The 20,082-nt window shown below is 38.6% G+C and overlaps 1 protein-coding gene across 1 annotated transcript in view; it reads right to left on the minus strand.

The window, feature by feature from the left end:
- Window positions 1–20,082, minus strand: part of atp11c (ATPase phospholipid transporting 11C) — an 82,502-nt gene that overhangs the window by 10,092 nt on the left and 52,328 nt on the right. The window contains exons 7-24 of the mRNA XM_041797173.1: window positions 19,326–19,414; window positions 18,736–18,786; window positions 18,259–18,323; window positions 18,092–18,173; window positions 17,588–17,738; window positions 16,779–16,976; window positions 14,288–14,458; window positions 13,680–13,891; window positions 10,167–10,238; window positions 10,008–10,081; window positions 9,798–9,901; window positions 9,480–9,661; window positions 6,010–6,276; window positions 5,700–5,877; window positions 5,494–5,596; window positions 3,807–3,952; window positions 3,472–3,531; window positions 2,815–2,942 (exon numbers count right to left, since the gene is read on the minus strand). Coding sequence (XP_041653107.1) covers window positions 2,815–2,942; window positions 3,472–3,531; window positions 3,807–3,952; window positions 5,494–5,596; window positions 5,700–5,877; window positions 6,010–6,276; window positions 9,480–9,661; window positions 9,798–9,901; window positions 10,008–10,081; window positions 10,167–10,238; window positions 13,680–13,891; window positions 14,288–14,458; window positions 16,779–16,976; window positions 17,588–17,738; window positions 18,092–18,173; window positions 18,259–18,323; window positions 18,736–18,786; window positions 19,326–19,414 — 2,333 coding nt within the window. The remainder of the gene's footprint in view (window positions 1–2,814; window positions 2,943–3,471; window positions 3,532–3,806; window positions 3,953–5,493; window positions 5,597–5,699; window positions 5,878–6,009; window positions 6,277–9,479; window positions 9,662–9,797; window positions 9,902–10,007; window positions 10,082–10,166; window positions 10,239–13,679; window positions 13,892–14,287; window positions 14,459–16,778; window positions 16,977–17,587; window positions 17,739–18,091; window positions 18,174–18,258; window positions 18,324–18,735; window positions 18,787–19,325; window positions 19,415–20,082) is intronic.

Below are 20,082 nucleotides of genomic sequence, written 5' to 3' on the forward strand. Positions count from 1 at the left end.
CTCTTTTCATAAAATCTCAAATATAGGTGTGGAGATATAAATGTAAACCAAACTCATATTTACTGGGAATGGGTGAAAATTGAAAGGTAGTGGGATGATATATGGAAGGAGCTGGGCATAATGTTGGGTTATAAATTACAAAAGAAGTTTACAGTGTTGCATCTTGGTAATCTGACAATGAATAAAGTGCATTATGAGGACAGATATCTGGTAAAAATTAGCCAAAAAAGCAGTCACAAGGAAATGGTGCAAAGAGGATCCTCCTTCTTTGAGACTCTGGATGAAAACCATAGATGAGCTCTACAAAATGGAAAGACTCACACATATTCTGAGGATTTAACAATCAGAATTTTCTGAGAAATGGGAAAAATGGACTATGTAAAAAAACTCCTCAGAGACACTGCCACCACTCCATGAAAGACACAAAGATGTGTACAGTTTTAACAAAGCTTCTGTATGTATCCCACTGATGTGTTTTTTGGGGGTTTTTTTCTGCTCTTTATGCTGTTTTACTGTTAACTTCTAAAACAAAATAAAATAAAATCTCAACCATAAGGAGGTAAAAAACATAAAATATTTGGGCAAGGAAAAGGAACAGATTTACCTACTGAGGAAAAAGGAACTACAATGCACATTTATAATATTTAATGTCATAAATGAAGTCTTAATTCTATAAATCTATGAATCTATAAATCTATAAATTCTACAAAAACACACCAATTAATTAAATGTTCTTGTAACTACTTTTTTTATTATAACCAGTAGACCTGTCAAAATGTTAAGCCAGATCATAGACTTTTGTCCAACACAAGATTATAAACAAATAATCACAGATTTAATCCTTAGGGGAGGTTGTGTGCATTTTACACACTTCTCATTCTTCATTTTTGATAATTTTGGCTGTTCATGTATACAGCGTGAATTTTGGCAAGATTGTGTATTTTTATTTGATCGTGTTATTTCCAGTTCAACTCCTACAGTAAGTCCAAAATACTAACCAAGGTTATAATAGTTTGGGATTTTTCATTACTTTCTATTTTTCATTTTTCACTTTCTGCATTCAATTTAAGTTTAGTTTTAATTAGGTTTAACAGCTGGTTTGTTAGTTTAGTTTCATTGTTATTTTGCAAAGATGCTTCGTTGTAGTTTGATTTCTATTAGTTTTATTTTTTTTCGGATAGATGTCGGGGCTGATTGAATGTCATACTTTTTTAAAAACCTATTCAAACATGCTAATCTCCACTTATCATTTCATTTACCTAAAGATGATGTTTGAATACAATTCCAGATACAAAATTACTGTGTGAAGTCTTATCCAATCAAATCAGGCCATTTTACACTTCCCAGGCTTGGGTGTAGGTGCCAGTCAGTATAGTTGTGTCAAAGACTAAAACTGAGGATATTTTGTCTCTACTTTTTTTGGTAAAGCATAGTTTTTATTTAGTTGTAGTTAACTAAAATGATTTTCGAATTTTAGTTTTAGTCATATAGTTAGTTTCAGTTAACTATAATATCCTTGATACTGACCAGTTCATTAGACACATCTGTGCAATGTAATCCACACCAATAACAACATCTCTACCATGAATTCTACTTCAATAAATATTACTTTATAAATGTTGCTGACACTGAGAAAAATAATTCATTCTTCTGAGATTACAGTATGTGTTGCTGTTGTTAGAAGAAGTGTTCCTTATATTTTGACCCTCTGGTGCACGTGAGTAAGGCTGGTAAAATATCAGATTCCTCAATATGATGTTCCTCACACAAACACCCACTACCACCTCAATAAGAAACATACAGAAGAATTATCAGCTTTCAAACAGTCAATTAATTTAAAAAAAAAAAAAAAAAAGTGTAAAATTTAATCGGCTGATACTTTTCATTCCCTAATATCGGTATCAGCAATGGTCCTCAAACATTCACATCTGTTGGGCACGAGTTACAAGTAGCTCTTCCTTTGATGAATACAATTTTTAAAAAAGGGAGCAATGGATTTGCCTTTGGCTTAGCTTAGTCCACCTCTGTTGCATGCATAGATATTTGATATGAAGTGCTGTTAAAACACATGTTTGAGTCATGACTAGACAAAAAATAAACTATATGTAAACTGAGTGCAAAAAATATAATGGTTAAATTTGTCAAAATGTACTTGCAATCTTTGCATTTTATGACTTTCACTTAAATATAAAACAAAATTTCAAGTCATATGTTATGACAGTTTAGAAAAAGAGTGCAAAATCCCTTCTCATCACATCTCATTCTCGTTCCCAGTAAGACTAAATCAGGGTAAAATGTAAGTGCTGGACATTCAGAACTTCTCAACTGTGCACATAAAGTATGTCAGTATTTTCAGTGGGGTATTTTCAATTAATTTTCATTCTCATTAATATTACTGTTTTACATTTACATATTTTTTATTACTATTTATTTTTTGGTATGTAATGTCTTTCAACTATTGTACAGTGTCTTTGAGTTTTTGAAAAGCGCTGTATAAATAAAACGTATTATTATTATTGTATCAGTTATACAATATGGCTAATTATATTATTTAGATGAAAAAAGTTGTTTTGACTAAAAGTAAAGACTAAGATGTAAGGACTTTCCACTCTAATGTTTTTGAGTTTTCATCTACTAAAACTAGACTAATCTTAAAATAGCTTCCAGAATTAACACTGGTTCAAACCAGAACACCTACATCTAAAAACTAAGAGGCAAACTTGACCAGATTTGTTTATTGCTCATCCTTAACTGAAGTGAGCAGCTTAGCAGGCCCTGAATATACTGCTGATAACTGTAGGTTCCAAGGTTTACCTGTAGAGGGTAGCATTGTCCAGCAGAACCTCAATGCACATGTGCTGCTCAAAGAGGCTGTAAGCCAGGATGGGCATAGAGGTGAAGCAGATGTTGTACATCGTCAGATAGGCCGCATCATACAGGGGCTGGGGAGGATGGGAGGAGGAACAGGAGAAGAAGGGAGGGAGGGGTAGGAGGAGGGATGGGGCAACCAGGGGTTAATATCATGGAGAGGACAAGACTCACTCACACTTTAACAGTATACATGTGTATATACATCTTTAAAGTCCTTATGATTGAGCTACACTAAAGGACAGAGATAAAGGACACTGAAATATTCACCTTTAAATGACAGAAATATGATATTACTATTAAAACTGCTACTCCATACATACACTGCTATGATGCATCATTATGTTATGACTCATGATTGCATAATACTCACACACAACAAACCATAGGTGAAGAAAAAACATCTGTAGCAGTGCTATGCAGTCACAGTCAGTATAAAACATATCAATCAGAGCTCAAACATCCCAGGGGCAGTGAGGTAGGGGCAATCTGAGGGAAAGAGTCTAGCATTCAGGACAACAAGGACATGTGGATTCAAGGGACACTGCCTCCTTTCATCTTCACAGCATCTTTGAACCTTTAAAGGCCTCAGCTCATACTCACTTGCTGGGAATAGCCGCAGAAGAACTGGTACAAAAACTGAGGTAAGATGAAGCAAAGGTTCTGCAAGCAAACAGAGAAGAACAGGCTCACAATGGGAGATGAAAGCGTCAAAACATGAAATGCATTCATATCAAAGATTCCCACATGATGAATAATGCAGAACATGAACCGGTGCTCAACCTAAAAGAAAACTTTTCCCTGTGTAAGGTGGATTTATCTAGCTAATTTAAGTGAACGTGTGGGTTTGTTTGGGAGACAGCCTTTGTTGATAGTCAAAACAAGTTCTTAGTCTGAGAATGTGAAGTCAAAGTGTGACAGACGTGTATTTCTCCTACCTTGTAAAAGAAATATTGCACAAGATGTGCAATGCGAACATAGTAAAGGTGCCCATGAGCTAACAAAAGTTTCTTGAGGTGCTTGAGTTTAGGGATGGCGTAGTCACTGTTCCTCACTGCCTGCCGACCCTCTTTACCCTTTATACCTGAAACACAGAAACAATACTACTGTCAGGAATGTTGCTATTGCAGAAACAGATCAGTTCTGAGGACTAATATCTGTCATCTATAAGAAAAATTGGCCTCTTGAGTCCAGACACATGGTTAAAAGATCTGTATCTGACATCCAGTGGAGAGAAATCTGGTCTGTTCATCCTCCATATTTGCTAGACACAGCCTATTACAATGTAAAGTGCATAGTGGCTACATTTGGGCGTGCAGCAGCACACCCCGACCCCTACGCTGAAGCCCCAGCGTAGGGGTCTACACTTGACAGTGCAGTAGCAGATCCCGACCCATACGCTGGGGCTTCACCCGACTGGTTCGGTTTAGGCGTTTAAATCCGACTGGTTAGATTTAGGCATTAAAACCCGACTGGTTAGATTTAGGCATTAAAACCCGACTGGTTAGATTTAGGCATTAAAACCCGACTGGTTAGATTTAGGCATTAAAACCCGACTGGTTAGATTTAGGGTAAGCCTGTCGGCAAGCGGATAGAGCTGAAGTTTTGTCGCAGGTAATATACGTCACGCCCCAGCGTAGAGGTCCATGGCTTGGGCAATGTACGTCACGCCCCAGCGCAGAGGTTTCGCCCCACCATAGAGGTCTCCAGCCAAACACCCCAGCGTAGAGGTCTGCTCGAGGGCTGCAGCCAGATGCCTCTCGTCTGTGGCTTTAAATGCTAATGAGCAGTCTGACTCTGCCCCCGACTTTGCCCCTCTCAGGAAATAGATGCGGCTTAATGAATTGAATTCTCCTGATCCTCCTCTCAGCTGCTACTTGAGAGGGGGTTCAGGAGAGGAGGGTGGAACTTTTTCCCAAGTGGGGAGGGCCAACCGAACCTGGGGGCGGTGCTAGCTCCCTACATCATGAAGGGAAAATCTGAAAATGCCATATTTCAGCATACATTTTCTGAAAGCCTGACAAAGTATATTTTGCATAATATGCAACCTTTAAGCATGGATTTAGACACAGGGTGTGAGTGTGTCAGCCTTATATTCTCTTGCATGGAAAATGTTACTCTTACAAGTGTTAATTTAAGCAACTTTTTTTTTTTTTTTAAATCTAGTCTTAGTATTTAAAAACGTTTCAGTTTTATTTAGACTTTAGTCAATTTTAACCTTTATGTTTTTTGTCCAGATTTAGTTGACAACAGTTCGAAAACATTTTAGTCCAGTTTTAGGCAATAAAAAGTTCTTACATATCAGTCAAAACTTTGAGTCAAAATATTTATTCTCTTTAACCTGACTTAATCAAATTGTATAATTAATAAAACTGTAAAATATTCATATTGATACATTATCTGCTTCTGTTCAGACATACTGTCTCATTTTGTTGTCCTGGATTTTGACTATTGAAGATCTCTTTTAGCTACTCTTAGTCTCATCTACCTTGGACACTTACCTATGGACAAAAAGGTTGCCAATGAACATATTCATATTCATATTTTTAATCAATGAAATTAATGCAGATTCCTACAGTGGAAAAACTGAAAAAGACCATCCAGCTTCAAAACAAGATTTCTTACCGATACCAACGTGAGCTTCCAAAATCATGCTGACATCATTGGCACCGTCTCCAATGGACAGTGTGATCGGGCAGCCTTTGGAGTTTTTCACCATCTTGACAATCTATAATCAGCAACACAGAGAACAGCAATGGAAGTATTAGACAGAAAATCATTTACACTCTACAGTGATTAACATTTTCTTGAGTATAACTGACGATGCCAACCTGTGCCTTCTGTAAAGGTGCCATGCGGCAACAGAGCACAGCACTACAGTTTTGACAAATCTGCAGGAACAAGTTCTTGTAGCGACTTTCGTTGGATTCAGAGGAGTTGTTAAGCACCATCGACAGGGTGGCTCCATCTATGATAAAACCATAGTCCTGGTTTGCCGATGACCAGCTCCTATAATTCAAAATAGGACAATTCTATCAATCATTAAATAGATTTGGTTATAAATGCCATAACTCAAAAGAAAAACATAACAAAATAATCTCAGTTCAAAGAATGTTCTACCCTGAAGGTCAAGGTACAAACCTGGTGACGCCTGCTTTCACTGGTGGAGCATCCTGCACAGCTTTCTTATGGTAGTCAAGCAGGAGCTCATGCAGTCGTTCCTCCCGACTCCTGCCTCCGTCCTCCAGAGTACGCACAGTCAGCTCTAGAAGCTCTGTGTTTCTCTGGAACAATCTACAAGCATAACAGGTGGACTTTGCTGTCTCCATCTTGTCCCCTGTTAGGACCCAAACATTTATGCCCGCCCCCTGCAGCGCCTCCATGGTCTCTGCTGCCTCCTCTTGAAGCCTGAGGAAAAGGGCACAAATACGAGACATGAAACAAGTGAAAGATTAAACTACACTAATAGTAAGATCATGACTTCAAAGAGGGCAAAATGCTGGTTTCTTAAAGGCTTCAAGGTTGAATTTCACAAGAGATTTAGTGTAAAAGGAGACTGCTGCACACAGAGCACAGGAAAAATCATATTTAAGAAGAGCAAATGGAAGTTTAACAGAAATAAGACTTTCATTGCTTCACTGATGAGGCTGTAGTAAAATGCATCCCTCTTTTATCACATCTAGACAACGCATTAAAAGGGATTTATATGTGTTTTGGGCATTTGAACACCAAGAGGTAATCCTTAATGCTTTGTGTGATTGTACTTCAATGCATACTAAAACAGTTTGATGTCCAATAGCTTAGTCTGCATTCAGAGGTGGTCTAGGATGCCTCCACTGGAATTAGTTTGGAAGACCGCCCCATCAACTGATATGATCTGCTGTGCTGAGCTAGTAAACAAAAGTATGTCTTTACTTATGTCTGTCCAGCCTCGCTCAGAGTGAACTCAGCTCAATGAAAACAGATTGTCTTCCATTTTTAAAACAGCTTTTCATCCGCCTTCTTTATGCACTTTAAACAACAACAAAAGTGGAAAAAAGAACCACCATCTCTCTAATGGGAGCTTACTCCCATCGATCACAAAAGAAGCCAGCCCTAGAACCAGCTCGTCTGTGAATTACACAACACGACTCCCTCACAGCTTGTCATCTTGAATTGAGCTGTCATTACAGTTTAATCAGTAGCCCACAATATTTATTATCTAAATTACTGTGTCCTTTAAAAACATGTTTATCGTAACATGAGAGAGAAAGCTCTTAAATAGACCCTGCTAGCCTCTTAGCTTGTGGCTAATTCCCCAGCGGCTGCATTACACCAGCAAAGAGAGTTGCAAAGTCACCGTAAAAGAGGCACGGAAATGATGCATGGGCTGTTGTTTGCATAACAGGCAGGAAAGACATTAGGTTATCACTGAAGACGTATTGTTAGTGCATAATATGAAGACATGTGCTGAAGTGCAGTCACTTGGTGCCCAAATGCTCAAACATGAGCCTCTGTGATACAGAAATGTAACATCAACAAAACAGTTGCTCTTAAATAAGCATGCACCCTTGTCCTTTTCATCTAACTATTTAAGAAGCCAATGATTGAAAATGTATGTTAATTAGCTTTTTCTTAGGATACTTTAGATTCAATAATTTGATTTAATGTCTTATAAACAGATACATCTATTAAAGTGTAGTCAAAACCTCTTCTTATTTGTGTTTTACACATAATACATGTCCCAAAGTTTTTCAACTCTTGAAGTGTGACAGAGTACCCAAAGTTAACCACAAGATGGCAGTCTAACATCGCTTTTAAAAGTACCTAAAAGAGGGGGCTTTTTGCTGTCACCATTAGTAAATAAACTACTAAGAATCTGTTGATGTTGAGGTTAAGAGTTGGGGCAGTTACAAAAGTTTCAATTTCAATCACAACTGGCTTTGTATGATAATAATTCATAATAATTCACTTTATTTATATAGCATTTTTAAAAACAGTTACACAGTGCATACAATTAGCATACAATCAATAATAAACATAAGTAAAATATGTAAGAATTATAAAAATGCTACTCTATAAAACTGAGTTTTTAGTAGCAAACTTAGTAGAAACTCCAGATTGGTATACCTGATAATACAGGAAAAACTTCCAGATGTTACGAGCTGTCACTGCAAATGCACGATCACCTGGGATTTAAAATTTAAAGGAGGGACTGTTAAATGGCCCTGATTAGATGATCAGTGATGGCGACTGCTAGAATAAGTGCTCAGTAATTCAGTTACATATGTAGGAGCCAGGTCGTCAAGGGCCGTGTACACAGCAAAAAACTAGAGTGTTAAATTCTCGGTGTTAAACATTTCAGTGTTGATTTTAACACTCAGAGTGTTATTTTAACTCTATTCAGAGTAAATGGTCTTTAGTGTTGGAGTTATTTGACAGTGTTAATGGACCAGTGTTACTCTAACACTGTAGAGTGTCAATTGATCCAAGCCCTGCCTACTGCATTTTCAATCTGGAGGGCAGAGTTTTCCCATCATGCCTTTGGGCAGTATGTATAGATGTGTTTTAGATGTTTTAGATGTATTCAGATGTCTAGCTGTGTTTGTTTTGAGAGAGTTGCATGTCTTGTATCTTGTTATTTATAGATAATCTTCTACACCCACTGGAGTTAATTGTAATACACTCACTAGTGTTATCACAACAGATTTACATGAAGTCCAGTAGAGTTGAATTTTTTAACACTGACACCAGTGTAGAGTACTATCAACACTACTCGGTGTAAATTTTTAACACCATATAGTGTTGGAGTAACACTAGTTCAGTGTGAAAAAAGTAACACTTTGAAAAGTGTTAAATTAACACTCAAAAGTGTGGACACATATAAACACTTTTCTAGTGTTAGATTTAACACTCTCAGTGTTAATCTAACACTGCCGATTTTGCTGTGTATGAGCTTAATTTTCCATAAGGTCTTCCATGTGGTTGATGTCTTAGTGTTTGTATTATTTTTGCCTATTAATTGTTCTTATATCATATCATTTTTATAAATTTATATTTTTTTTCTCATTTATTTTAATTTATTGTTTGTTTTTCAATGTGTTAAAGAGTGTTTAAGTTTAATTATTGCAAGCATTGCAGTGTTGCAAAATCAGTGAGTAATCTTGTTTAAAAATCATGATCTCAATTCAACCTTTCAAAATAATGGTGACTATGATTTTTGCCATAACTGCCCTAAAATAAAGCTGCTACTACTTGCAAAAAAATGTTATTTGAATATTTAATGTTTGTTTAATTTCTAATTTAATTATTACCTGCTGCGAAATGCATGAAAGCAGGAAAAAGGTGCTGGAGGACCTTGTCTGATAAAAGAGCAGCAGGAAGTGTTGAGATTGTATAAGCAGCAGGAGTGATGTTTTTAAGAATAGCTCATAAGAATGGGATGTTTCTGGCAGGTTTTCTATTGCTGGCTTTTTTTAAAATTTGGGTCTCTCTCATCTATTTAAATCCCTTTTTAAGATTTCTTTAAAGGAAAGGAAGGGGAGGATAAGAGGAAGGGAAAGAGTATGGACAACTTCAAATATCAGCAGCTTCCAGTGGGACATGTATGGTTGTGTTGTGTAAGCACGCACCGATCTTCCACAGCAGTCGCTCCTATCAGACTCATGCCAGTCTCCACTTGGTTGTAAACAGCCATGAGCTTCTCCTCTCTGTCCTGCAGAGCGAGCCGGGCTTCCCTCAATCCTGCATCTGCCTGGGCGTACTCCTCTGCACTCAGATATTTGTAGGCCACACAGAGTGTCCTGTAGCCCTCCTGAGAAGTGATACAAAGAAAGCACAAAACGTGTCAGCATTAGAGTCTTAAATTTAAATCTGTCCTACCCCAGAATCATTTATCATAACAGTAAAAGCATCCAAAGTACTTCATTTTAAAAGGTTTTGCCACCCACTGTTGCATTACGCTCCACATGCATGCGTATCCTTTCGACTTCCTCTTGTCTGACGCGGGGAAAGATGGAAGAGTCTGCTCCTTTACAGAAAAGCAGTGTATCACCTGGACACAAACATATCGACACACAAACACAATGCTTGTTGAAGGACTCAGCGCCAACACTAAATCAACATCAAGGCAACAAACCTGACAGTAAACTTGAGCTCACCTGATTTGGATCGGACTATTACACTCATTCTCCTTCTTACAGGGTCAAAGTTTAACACGTGGAGGAGCTCATACCTTTAGGAACGAAAAAGATACTAAAATTAATCACAACATTAAAGCTAAAGAGCAAATATAAATGTAAATGCAACTGCTAACTTACATTTCTACATCATTGTTCCTGTTGAGAATCTTCATGTTTTTACTTTCAAGACCCAGAAATGTGAAGCCGTACCTGCAGATGGAAACAAATCATCACAAATGAGCCTTTAATGCACTTCTTAATTAAATTCACATAACTTTATTAATCCCTCTAAAACAGTGGTTCTCAATTGGTGGGTCAGGACCCAAAAGTGGGTCACAAAGCCTTTTCTAGTGGGTTGCAAATGTGTGCCAGGAAAAAGAAATGCAGCAAACGTTTATACCGAAGCCCTTAGTGGACATCTACTAAATTCATACGTGTATTTTTAGGTTGTCCTGTGATAAAGATTACATTTCAGTGTTTGTGGCAAGGTAAGGCAATTAAAACAGGATGTATACAAGCTCCTTCTGTAATGGTGTGCTTTTTAAATGTTCAGACCTGTCTCTTAGTTCTAAGGATGTTCAATTCAATTTGAGGTCCAAACTGCAACATTTTTCACTGAAAAATTTTGAGTGATCAGAAGTTTAAAAAAAATTGGGTCACAAGCTCTTAAAGGTCACATTTTATGCAAAACACACTTTTTCAGGCTTTTCTAACAAAATTATGTGCCCCTTGCCTGTCCACAACTCCCCCAAGAATCAAAAAAATCCATTCCATCCTCCCCTCTCTTTCTCCATCTTTCAGAAAATGTGTGCTAAAACAAGCTGCTCTCAGATTTTCCCCTCATGATGTCATGTGGGGAGTTAGCACTGCCCCCAGGTTTTGGTTGGCCCTCCCCACTTGGAAGAAAGTGCCACCCTCCTCACCCATTAAGCCACATCCATTTCCTGAGAGCGGCGTAGTCAGGGGCGGAGTCAGACAGCTCATTAACATTTAAAGCCACAGACACAGAAACAGCCCGTTCCGAGCAGTGCTAACAGAGGGGTTTTTTAGTGTTTTTTAGTTTTTAGTGTTTTTACAGCAACAAACTTCACAGGCATGTTTTGGGGACCTCTGAGACCAATATAAACTTGTCTTAAAGGTGTAAAATATGTGACTTTTAAGGAGCTGGTGGTGGGTCCTGATGCCCCACCAGTTGAGAACCACTGCTCTAAAGGTGGTTTGTTTGAAGCAGCTTGCGTACAAAATACAAACAAAACACAGCAACTTACAGACAAAAGAAGTTTTATACAGTTGTCTTCAAAGTAACAGCAGTTCAACCAGGTAAATCACTTTTTTTGGTAGAAAGTATCTTTCTGCATGGCAAATAATTCACTAGTTGATGTAGTCAACAGTCATGATATGCGTGCTGCTGGTTCTGTGTAACTGAATCATTAACTGAAAGGGCGTGTTTAAAATGACAGCACTGTGGAGTTAAATCACAGTGAGGTCATTCATTCTGTGTACAAACAGGTGTCAAACAGGTGGCTTTATTTAAGGATGAAGGCAGTGAGTGTTCTAAAAGCTGGTTATAGTGCATTTCTCTCTGAAAATCTGAGTAAAATGGGTCGTTCTAGACATTGTTCCAAAGAACAGCGTACTTTGTTTACAAAGTTAACTGAGAGAGGAAAACATATAAAGAAGTGCTCAGCTAAAATGATCTCATATGGCAACCAAAACCAGAAAGACATGGGAGAAAATGGAAAACTACAGCTGGAATGGATCGAATAAAGCCAAAATAGCAAAGACTCAGCTCCAGGACTATCAAAGAAAGTCTGCTGTTAACAATTAGAAGACGCCTATGTGACGCCAAGCTATTGGCAAGGAGCCTCGGCCAAGTCCCATTGTTGAAAACCCACATGTGCTGAAGAGGTGACGATTTTCCAAAGAACACACTAACTAGTTTACAGAGAAATGGTGCAACATTTTCTGGATTGATGAAGCAAGATTGCTCTTTCTGGCTCTAGGAGCCGCAGACAGTTTGTCAGATGACCCCCAAACACTGAATTCAAGCTGACAGTACACTGTGAAGACAGTGAAGCATGGTGGTGCAAACATCATGATATGAGGATGTTTCTCATACTGTGGTGTCAGACCTGTTCACTGAATGCCAGGGATCATGGATCAGTTTGAATACATCGGAATACTTGAAGAGGTCATGTTGCCTTATGCCAAAGAGGAAGTGCCCTTTAAGTGGGTGTTTCAACAAGACCACGACCCAAAACACACCAGTAAGCCAGCAGAATCTTCTAACACTATGGAGTGACCAGCCCAATCCTCCTACCTTGATCCAATAGTAAACTTATGGGGTGACATGAAAATGCTGTTTCTGAAGCAAAACCAAGAAATGCAGAGGAACTGTGGAATGTAGTCAAGCCATCCCTGCCTGGAATACCTTTTCACAGTTGCCAGATTTCATGCAGCACAGATGTGGAGCAGTTCTTAGAAACAGTGGTTATGCAACTACATTTTATTACAGTGATTCACAGGAAAGCTAAATCTTTTTCTTTCTTAGTTAATACAGAAATGTTTGAGTTTGTAAAGAAAAATGCAGACATTGCACTGCCTAATATTCATTTTTTCCTCACTTTCACTTTTTAAAACAATGACAAACTTGGTATATTTTTCTTCATGTTTTGATTTGGAATAGAATGTGCAGTGTTGTGCATGCTGCTATTATTTAAACACAACTGTATGAGGGCAGAAATATGAGATTAAAACTAAAATGAACACTTATGTTAAGCAGATTGAAAATAAATGAACATATGGGATACAAAAAATAAAAAGAACAGTCTTAATTAAGGGATAGGATACACTGTCTTAGAAAAAAAAAAATCATAGGCTGTACATCCTCTTAAACAGGGGTCATCAACTACATTTACAAGGGTCAGCTTTTTCTTAAACAGACACTTTGGGGGCCAAACTTTCAAATAAACTAAAGAAAATTGTCATATTAACATATTATTTTAAATATCTATTTTCATTTTCTTTCAAATGTACTAAATTTTTTGGCTTCAGTATTTGGATCAATACGTATATCACAGCCAGCCACAAGGGGGCGACTGAGAAATTTTAGCTAATTATTTCTGTGGCTGTCATGTTGTCTATCATTTGGTTTGATGCTAATATACTGTGTAATGGTAAGTGAAGAACCTAAGCAGGAAAACTGCACTCCCAAAACACCTTAAGCTGAAAGTTTCAATAGAACCAGCATTTTTTTTAATCAAGAATGAACTGATACATACATGTTTAACATGCACTATATTTGCTAATAATGGCTTATAGGTGGTTTTCTAAAAAAATGGATGAAACAAAGTAATTCCTGATTATACTGTTTTAATCTCAGTCAGTTGTTTATGGAGTTGTTTTAATAGTAGTAGGGAGTTTTAAAAAAATAATAATAACAACATTTTTTTCACTAGAATTTTAATTATGCTCATATTTTGAATTTGATAATATTCTGGGGGCCGGATGGGAAGATATGGGAGGGCCTGATGTGGTCCCCGGGCCTCCAGTTGATGATCACTGCTCTAAAGAACATTCAAACTCTAATGTGTTTTTCCGTTTCACAACATGTCATTTAAATTCACTGCATGGCTTTAGCCTCTCTCTTACCTCATGGCACCTTTGACCAGAGCAACCTCATCAGGTGAAGATGCTATAAAGCCCCTCTGCTCCTGTGGCGAATGAAGCACCCCTCCGTCCACCCCTAAGCCATCCACCTGGTCTATGAGTCCATCCCCTTGGCCTTGACCCTCCTCTGTAGACTCCTTCACCTGGACTGTGTGGCACAGGCACAGGGCACGCAGGAACAACTCCTCCCTCTCCTACTAACACAATAAACATGGGTTAGACTGGAAATTCTGTTTCAACACATTTAATCATTAGCCACGTTAACCTTTACTCTATTAATTAATTAAAAGCACGATAAAAAGCCATATACAGAAGCTTGAGTTCAAAGCTCAACCATTTCTCCAAACTGACTTCTTATCAATATGTGTTGAAGAACGGTAATCTGTCAAGTGTCATCAGGTGCTCATGTTAAGAGCACAGTCAATTTGCTCCCCCTTCATGTTGAGTGCTTAATGTTGACATGTCAAGGAGGATGTATGCGGATGACCTATGAAGGGTCTTTCTGGGCAGCGAGCTATGTAATGGCCATATGCTGCTGCTAGTGTGTGTGGTTATTTTAACAACAGATGGAGGGACGCCACAACACCCACCCTGCCAGCTTTCTGCTGCAGTTTGCTCACAGGTCCATCTGTGACACAGAATCCGTCCAGCTCGGAGCTCGCGTCCCGGTACTTGTACTGGAAACCGTCGATGCAGCACTCAATGAACTCCATGTTGTTCTGAGTGAGGGTGCCTGTTTTGTCTGTGAAGACGTACTCCACCTGCAGGCGACGTGATAAAGGTACATGACAGGCTCTTTCAAACACATAAAAATCCAGCCTGTCCATTTAACAGCTTTCAACAATAAGACGAAGCAGTTACTCCCAGAAAGAATTACACTGCATTCATGAGTTTAACGGAGCATCACCTTTAATTAAAGCAATCATCTAACAAACCAAGTGTGACTGATCTATGGCAGTGCTGTTTGAGTCAGAAAGGAGATAAAGTAGGTGAAGTCAGGACAGTGCAGGCAATCTGCTCTTATTATAGGCTGCTCTTATCAACAGCAGTACAGAAGAAATCACTGTAGACCAGTGGTTTTTAACTGCTCTAGCCTGAGGACCAAACATCAGCTCCTTCATGAAAAAACCAGACCCTTATTTCAGAACATTTTTGATGAATCAGATTTAGTTAACAAATATATAGTTTACTTTACACAGTTTGGCACTCAGAAGGTAAAAAACCATGCAACAAAAAAAAAAATAAAATACAAGCCTGTTGTAAAGTATTTCATGTGCTTTTTACGTGATTATTTTTCACATGCACACCTTCATGACCCAGAGAAAATATCCTTGCGACCCACTTTTGGGTCCAGACCTACTGACTTAGAACCAGTGCTGTACACAGAAAAAAGGGCTACAATTGGAATATAGAGTCAATTTAACTCTTGCAAAGTCTAATTAAACAACATGAGAGTCAATCTACGAAAGTCAAATTTTCCAATTAACTACAGTGTTGATTTTAATTCATAACCAGTGTCAACACCATGTCCAGAAATCTGGTTTGCAGTTATTCACTTTTGCTTCAACTGCACAGCACAAATTGGAGTATTGATATCTCCAGGTTAACCATTTTAGAGTTGAATTTACCTCCTATAGTGTAATTTTAACTCCATTCTGACCTCCACTTTCCACATACAGCGACCACACCCTGGAGTACCACTCCACTCCGCTCCATTCGAGATACGCTGCAGGTGTATTTTCAGTGCCGGCCACTGCCAAACCACATCAATTCTCGTCAATCAGAAAGCTCCAAAAAGCAAGTCACAAGCGTAGAATATCCGTTTTTTTTTTTTTAAATACAACACAATGCACAGACTTCCAATTGTAAATCATCACTACATCAACATTACATCTCATCCTGCAGCAAGAGCAAAGGGTCACTGGGAGGTCAGTGGGACACAGAGTTGCAACGGCACCACTGACGAGGAAAAGGTTAACTTCTGAAGATATCTAGCCAAAGAATTTAAGATAAAACCACAGTTTCTTTAAGCAAACATTAGCCTTTTAACTTCCTTATGTACTCACCCAGTGGCGGAAGCAATAATATCATGGACTTATACCGGAATGATATTTATAATTCAAATCTGCAGGATATTTGTGCGGAATTTCCAATCATGCCTTGGGCAGAGTGTTTAGCAGTGTTTATATGTGTTTAGTGAGCTCTGCTGGGATTCATGAATGCATGTTACTAGAGGACTGTTTGTATTTATTTATCTTTTTAATGTGAGACGCATCTGAACCATGAGTGAAGCTATCCACCAAGTTAGTGAGCTCTCACCTGTGAAAGCAGATGGGTCCCAATTAATGCTCGTCTTTCACCTACTGACTTTTCAAGCAATTTCAAAATCACAGACAGAATTCCAGAGTTGGAGTAAAATCATGAGAGTCTTGCTAAAGTTGCAGCGTGCTCCTGTAACCTCAGTCATTGTAAGGTGGTCATAAAACTCGACCAATGCAGTTTTAAGGCAGTCCTTCTTCAGTTTTCGAGTTCCAACAATATCAAACATGTTTGAATCAGGTTTTTAATGATGACATCCACAACGAATGGGAGCCAGTGTTGTGCGTAAGCAAGATAAAACAGTTGACTTTTGAAAACATGAACGGAAGATTAGATCAATCTGAAGCTGCTGAATATCTGAGGGTTTTTTTACCTGTTAGATGCATGGTTTTCAAGAGTATTAATTGTGCAGCACAAGCTCTTGTTCATAGTACTGCATAATAACATTACTCACAATAAAGGAAATTTTACAATGTGGAGAAGAGTTCAGGAAAGTTGTTGATGTCATAATGAAGGTTAATTTTCTGATTTTACAAAGAAAGCAGTTCCCATTTCTTAAAACCCAGTGCCACTTAACATTTTATTCAAATTCAATCAGAACTCAAGGACGCTTTGTTCTACTTTGTAAAATTTCAGGATCTTTAAATCCCTTGAAAGATGAATAAGATTTATGAATTAATAATAAATGGGAATGCTGAGTTGACTGAAATCGGTTCACCCAGACATTAACTGGCGTCATCAAGTTTTCTCTTTGTGCCTGACCTGTCCCAGCTCCTCGTTGAGGTCTGATGTGTTGACCAGCGCTCCCTCCTTGATTTCAGGGTCAAAGAAGTCCTTGTCCCAGGTGATGAAAAAGGATCCCAGAAACTTTTGCATCTCAACAGTCACATACATAGACACGGGGATGATGAAGTTGAAGAGCACCATGAAGGACAGGAAGTCAGTGAACATCTTTAAGTACTGTTGGGAAAACAAAAACAAAGATGGAAAAATCTTCATTTAAAGTTTGAAAACAGATCACTCTTCTCTGTCAGTTAGCTTTAAGGGTAACAACACTACTTCTTTGAACAGTTAAGAGAAATGAGTCTACATTATCCAAATATATGAATTCAGAAACAGCTATGCTGTAGCAGAGTGTTTGCAGTTCACTGAGGGCTGGAGCAGAAGGTTAACAGCCAATGAAAAGGACCATATCACATTATAGGCCTGCAGTGGCCTTTTCCCTGAGAAGAGTTTTATTAGTTTGAATCAGGAGAGGCTAGGGCTGGTAAAAGGCTTTTTTACAATGAAACTTTGAGCTCTGAAGTTATGACTACAAGCCTCTACAGGATCAGTGTTAAATGTACTAACCAGGGCCTTCGAGGTTCAGTTACATTTCTACAACACACGATAGTGTAATAACGGAAATTATTACTTTACATAGCCTTCCTTCAGTAGTGCTTATTCCACAGTATTACTCTGTCTTACCTCAGTTTTTAAGCACAAAAGGTCACGCCTATGCTTTATTATATCATTTCATACAGTTTTAAACTTTAACAAGAAGGACAGACACATTTCCTCAATGCTCTCACCAGATTGGTGTCCTTCTCTCTCTGGGTTTTCTCGTTGTACCATGGCTCGTCCTGTCCAGGCTTGCCCTGCCACACGTACTTCAGTGTAGTGCACACCAGGGCCTTGCTCACCAATATGCAAAGGTAAACCAGAAGGAAGGCATTGATAGACCTAGAAAACAATTAATTAATGAGCATTAATGGCATTTCATGTATTTAAAGCACAAGTGATCTTTTATAATCTTTTCCGCCTGTTCTATGATCTACTATTTCTTATTAATATCATCCAAATTATCCTCATTCATGTCATGAGCCACCACCATGAAGAATCATGATGTAGTGGCCCAGTGAGGAAAATTGGCAGGGAAATCTGATTGAAGTGCCTTTTTTTCACACCAGAATGTTAATATGCTGCACCAGTGATTTGATCATTTTACCGCATAAGTCAGTAAGCTAATACAAGGTCATACTGATATTTTGTCCAATCCCTGTCAAACATGCTCACAACAATTCCTCTTAACTTACTTCTCAACAACAGAGCGTTTCTGAGACTTTCCCTGGTAGTTCAGGGCCATCTTTGTCTCCATGCCGGTGTAAACTGCTACACCTTGACAAAGAAAAGGAGAAAGTTTTAAGATGCTGAGCTTCACTTCTATAACTTATTGTAATAAAGTCAGAGCCATCTGACTCACCATAGATTTTCTGAGTGTTTTTTAAAGTTGCTCCTTTCAGCAGAAGGTTTTCTGGGCCCAAAGACCTGCACAATCACATCAGTAGATCAAACAGTTCAGGCACACAGAAGCTGTGTAATCGACACACTCCCCCATTCTCTAAATGGAAACCTGGCAGGCAAGCTGGCATCCACTCTAAAATACGCAGTGACAATACACAGTACGACTGCGGTCTGGGCTTACACGGCTCCCAGTGTTCTTGAGAAGGACACTGGCATTTGTTTATACGGCCATTACAAAACAGTCAGTGATAAATGCCTTTGGGAGAGCTTTGGAAGCAGTGGCGGCAGCCATGCCAGGCTATTTTAATTTTAAAGCTTGTCTACAATGCAGGATCAATGGAATAATGAATTGTAGGTAATTCAAAGAGAAGCAAATGAGTGCTTAAGCTACTGTGTTTTGATTTTACCTCAGACAGCTGTGCATGAGTGCTCTCACCTTACTGCAGGCTCCTGATTGGTTCTGTAGATGTGCATACGGCCAACAAACCTGGAATGATATTACAAAAGCATTCGGAAGTCATGTTCAATCTCATATTTGCTTCATGTAGGATTCTATGTGATTATAAAAAAGCCGATTTTAACATGCATTACCCAAATAAATGGAAAGGATATTAACCAAGCAAAACTTTAAATAAACACTTAACCTAAATCAGTTGCAGAAATTTTGGAGCCAGCTAATTACTGGTAGTTAGCCAGCAGCACGCTGTCAGCTTTATTGACTCTGAATAGCACTTATTTGGCACCTCAAACACCATTCCAGCCTGGCTAAATTGCAATAGTCCTGCTTGCATAAAGAGGAAGCAACAGGCTGTCAGTGGACAGATTTGAGATAGGCTTTGCACCAGACAAACTGAAAATACCAGGCCTACTTTCTTATTGCTAATCAAACACCAGTTAGCCTACTAAGGCTTGTGAGAGCTCTCACACATTATTATCAGTGTCATTTAGCACACCCGGCACTGACTTAATGCATGGCAACGCACGCTTGTGGTGTAAACTTGATGGAGCCACATGATGAGTTCCTACTTGTAAAGGTCAGGCTGTGGCTGTTCACACTCTATGGTGGCGTTGAGAGATTCCAGATCCTTCTCTGTGTCTGGCACTGTGTAGTGTGTCTGTGGAGGAGGCGAAGAGAGACGGTATGAGTGATGGCCAGCTCAGGTCAAGTGATCATTTTAGCTCTCCTCTAAGTAACAGTTACAGACACTCATGAAAAAATGAAGACACCGAGATATCTCTGAGTCTAACATGAGCACAAAAAGGCAGAAATATGCATTTTTTAAGAACTAGAAAGCCGAAGAGCTTTATTCAAAGTACGATGATAAATATAACCTTACCAGAGACAACTGTGATAGACTATAAAAATAAGAATGCTCTTCTATACCAACATACAGATGAGGGTGAAATTATTAGCATCCCCTATGGAAGTTCTGTTTTTCCCAAGTATTTCCAAAGTGCTGTTAAACAGCAAGGGCTTTTTAACACAGATTTTCTAAACATGCTGGTTTTATTTTAAATGTTTACATTATTTTACTTTGTACAGAGAAACAAAAATATTTTAAAAAAACTACCAGGGTCAAAATGATTCACCTCCCCAATGCTAATAGTCAATTGTGTTTCCTTTTTGAGGGACAACAGCCTCCAATAGTTTGTTTTTCAACAAGCCTCAGACATGTCTCCTAAGGAAACACAGCCCATTCTTCCCCGGGCAATCACTCAAGCTCCTCCACATTTGATGGTCTTCTGGCATGGACCCTGGTCTTCAATTCATCCCAGATTTTCA

The sequence above is a fragment of the Cheilinus undulatus genome, linkage group 10 (assembly GCF_018320785.1).
Source record: "Cheilinus undulatus linkage group 10, ASM1832078v1, whole genome shotgun sequence".
Lineage (NCBI taxonomy): Eukaryota > Metazoa > Chordata > Actinopteri > Labriformes > Labridae > Cheilinus > Cheilinus undulatus.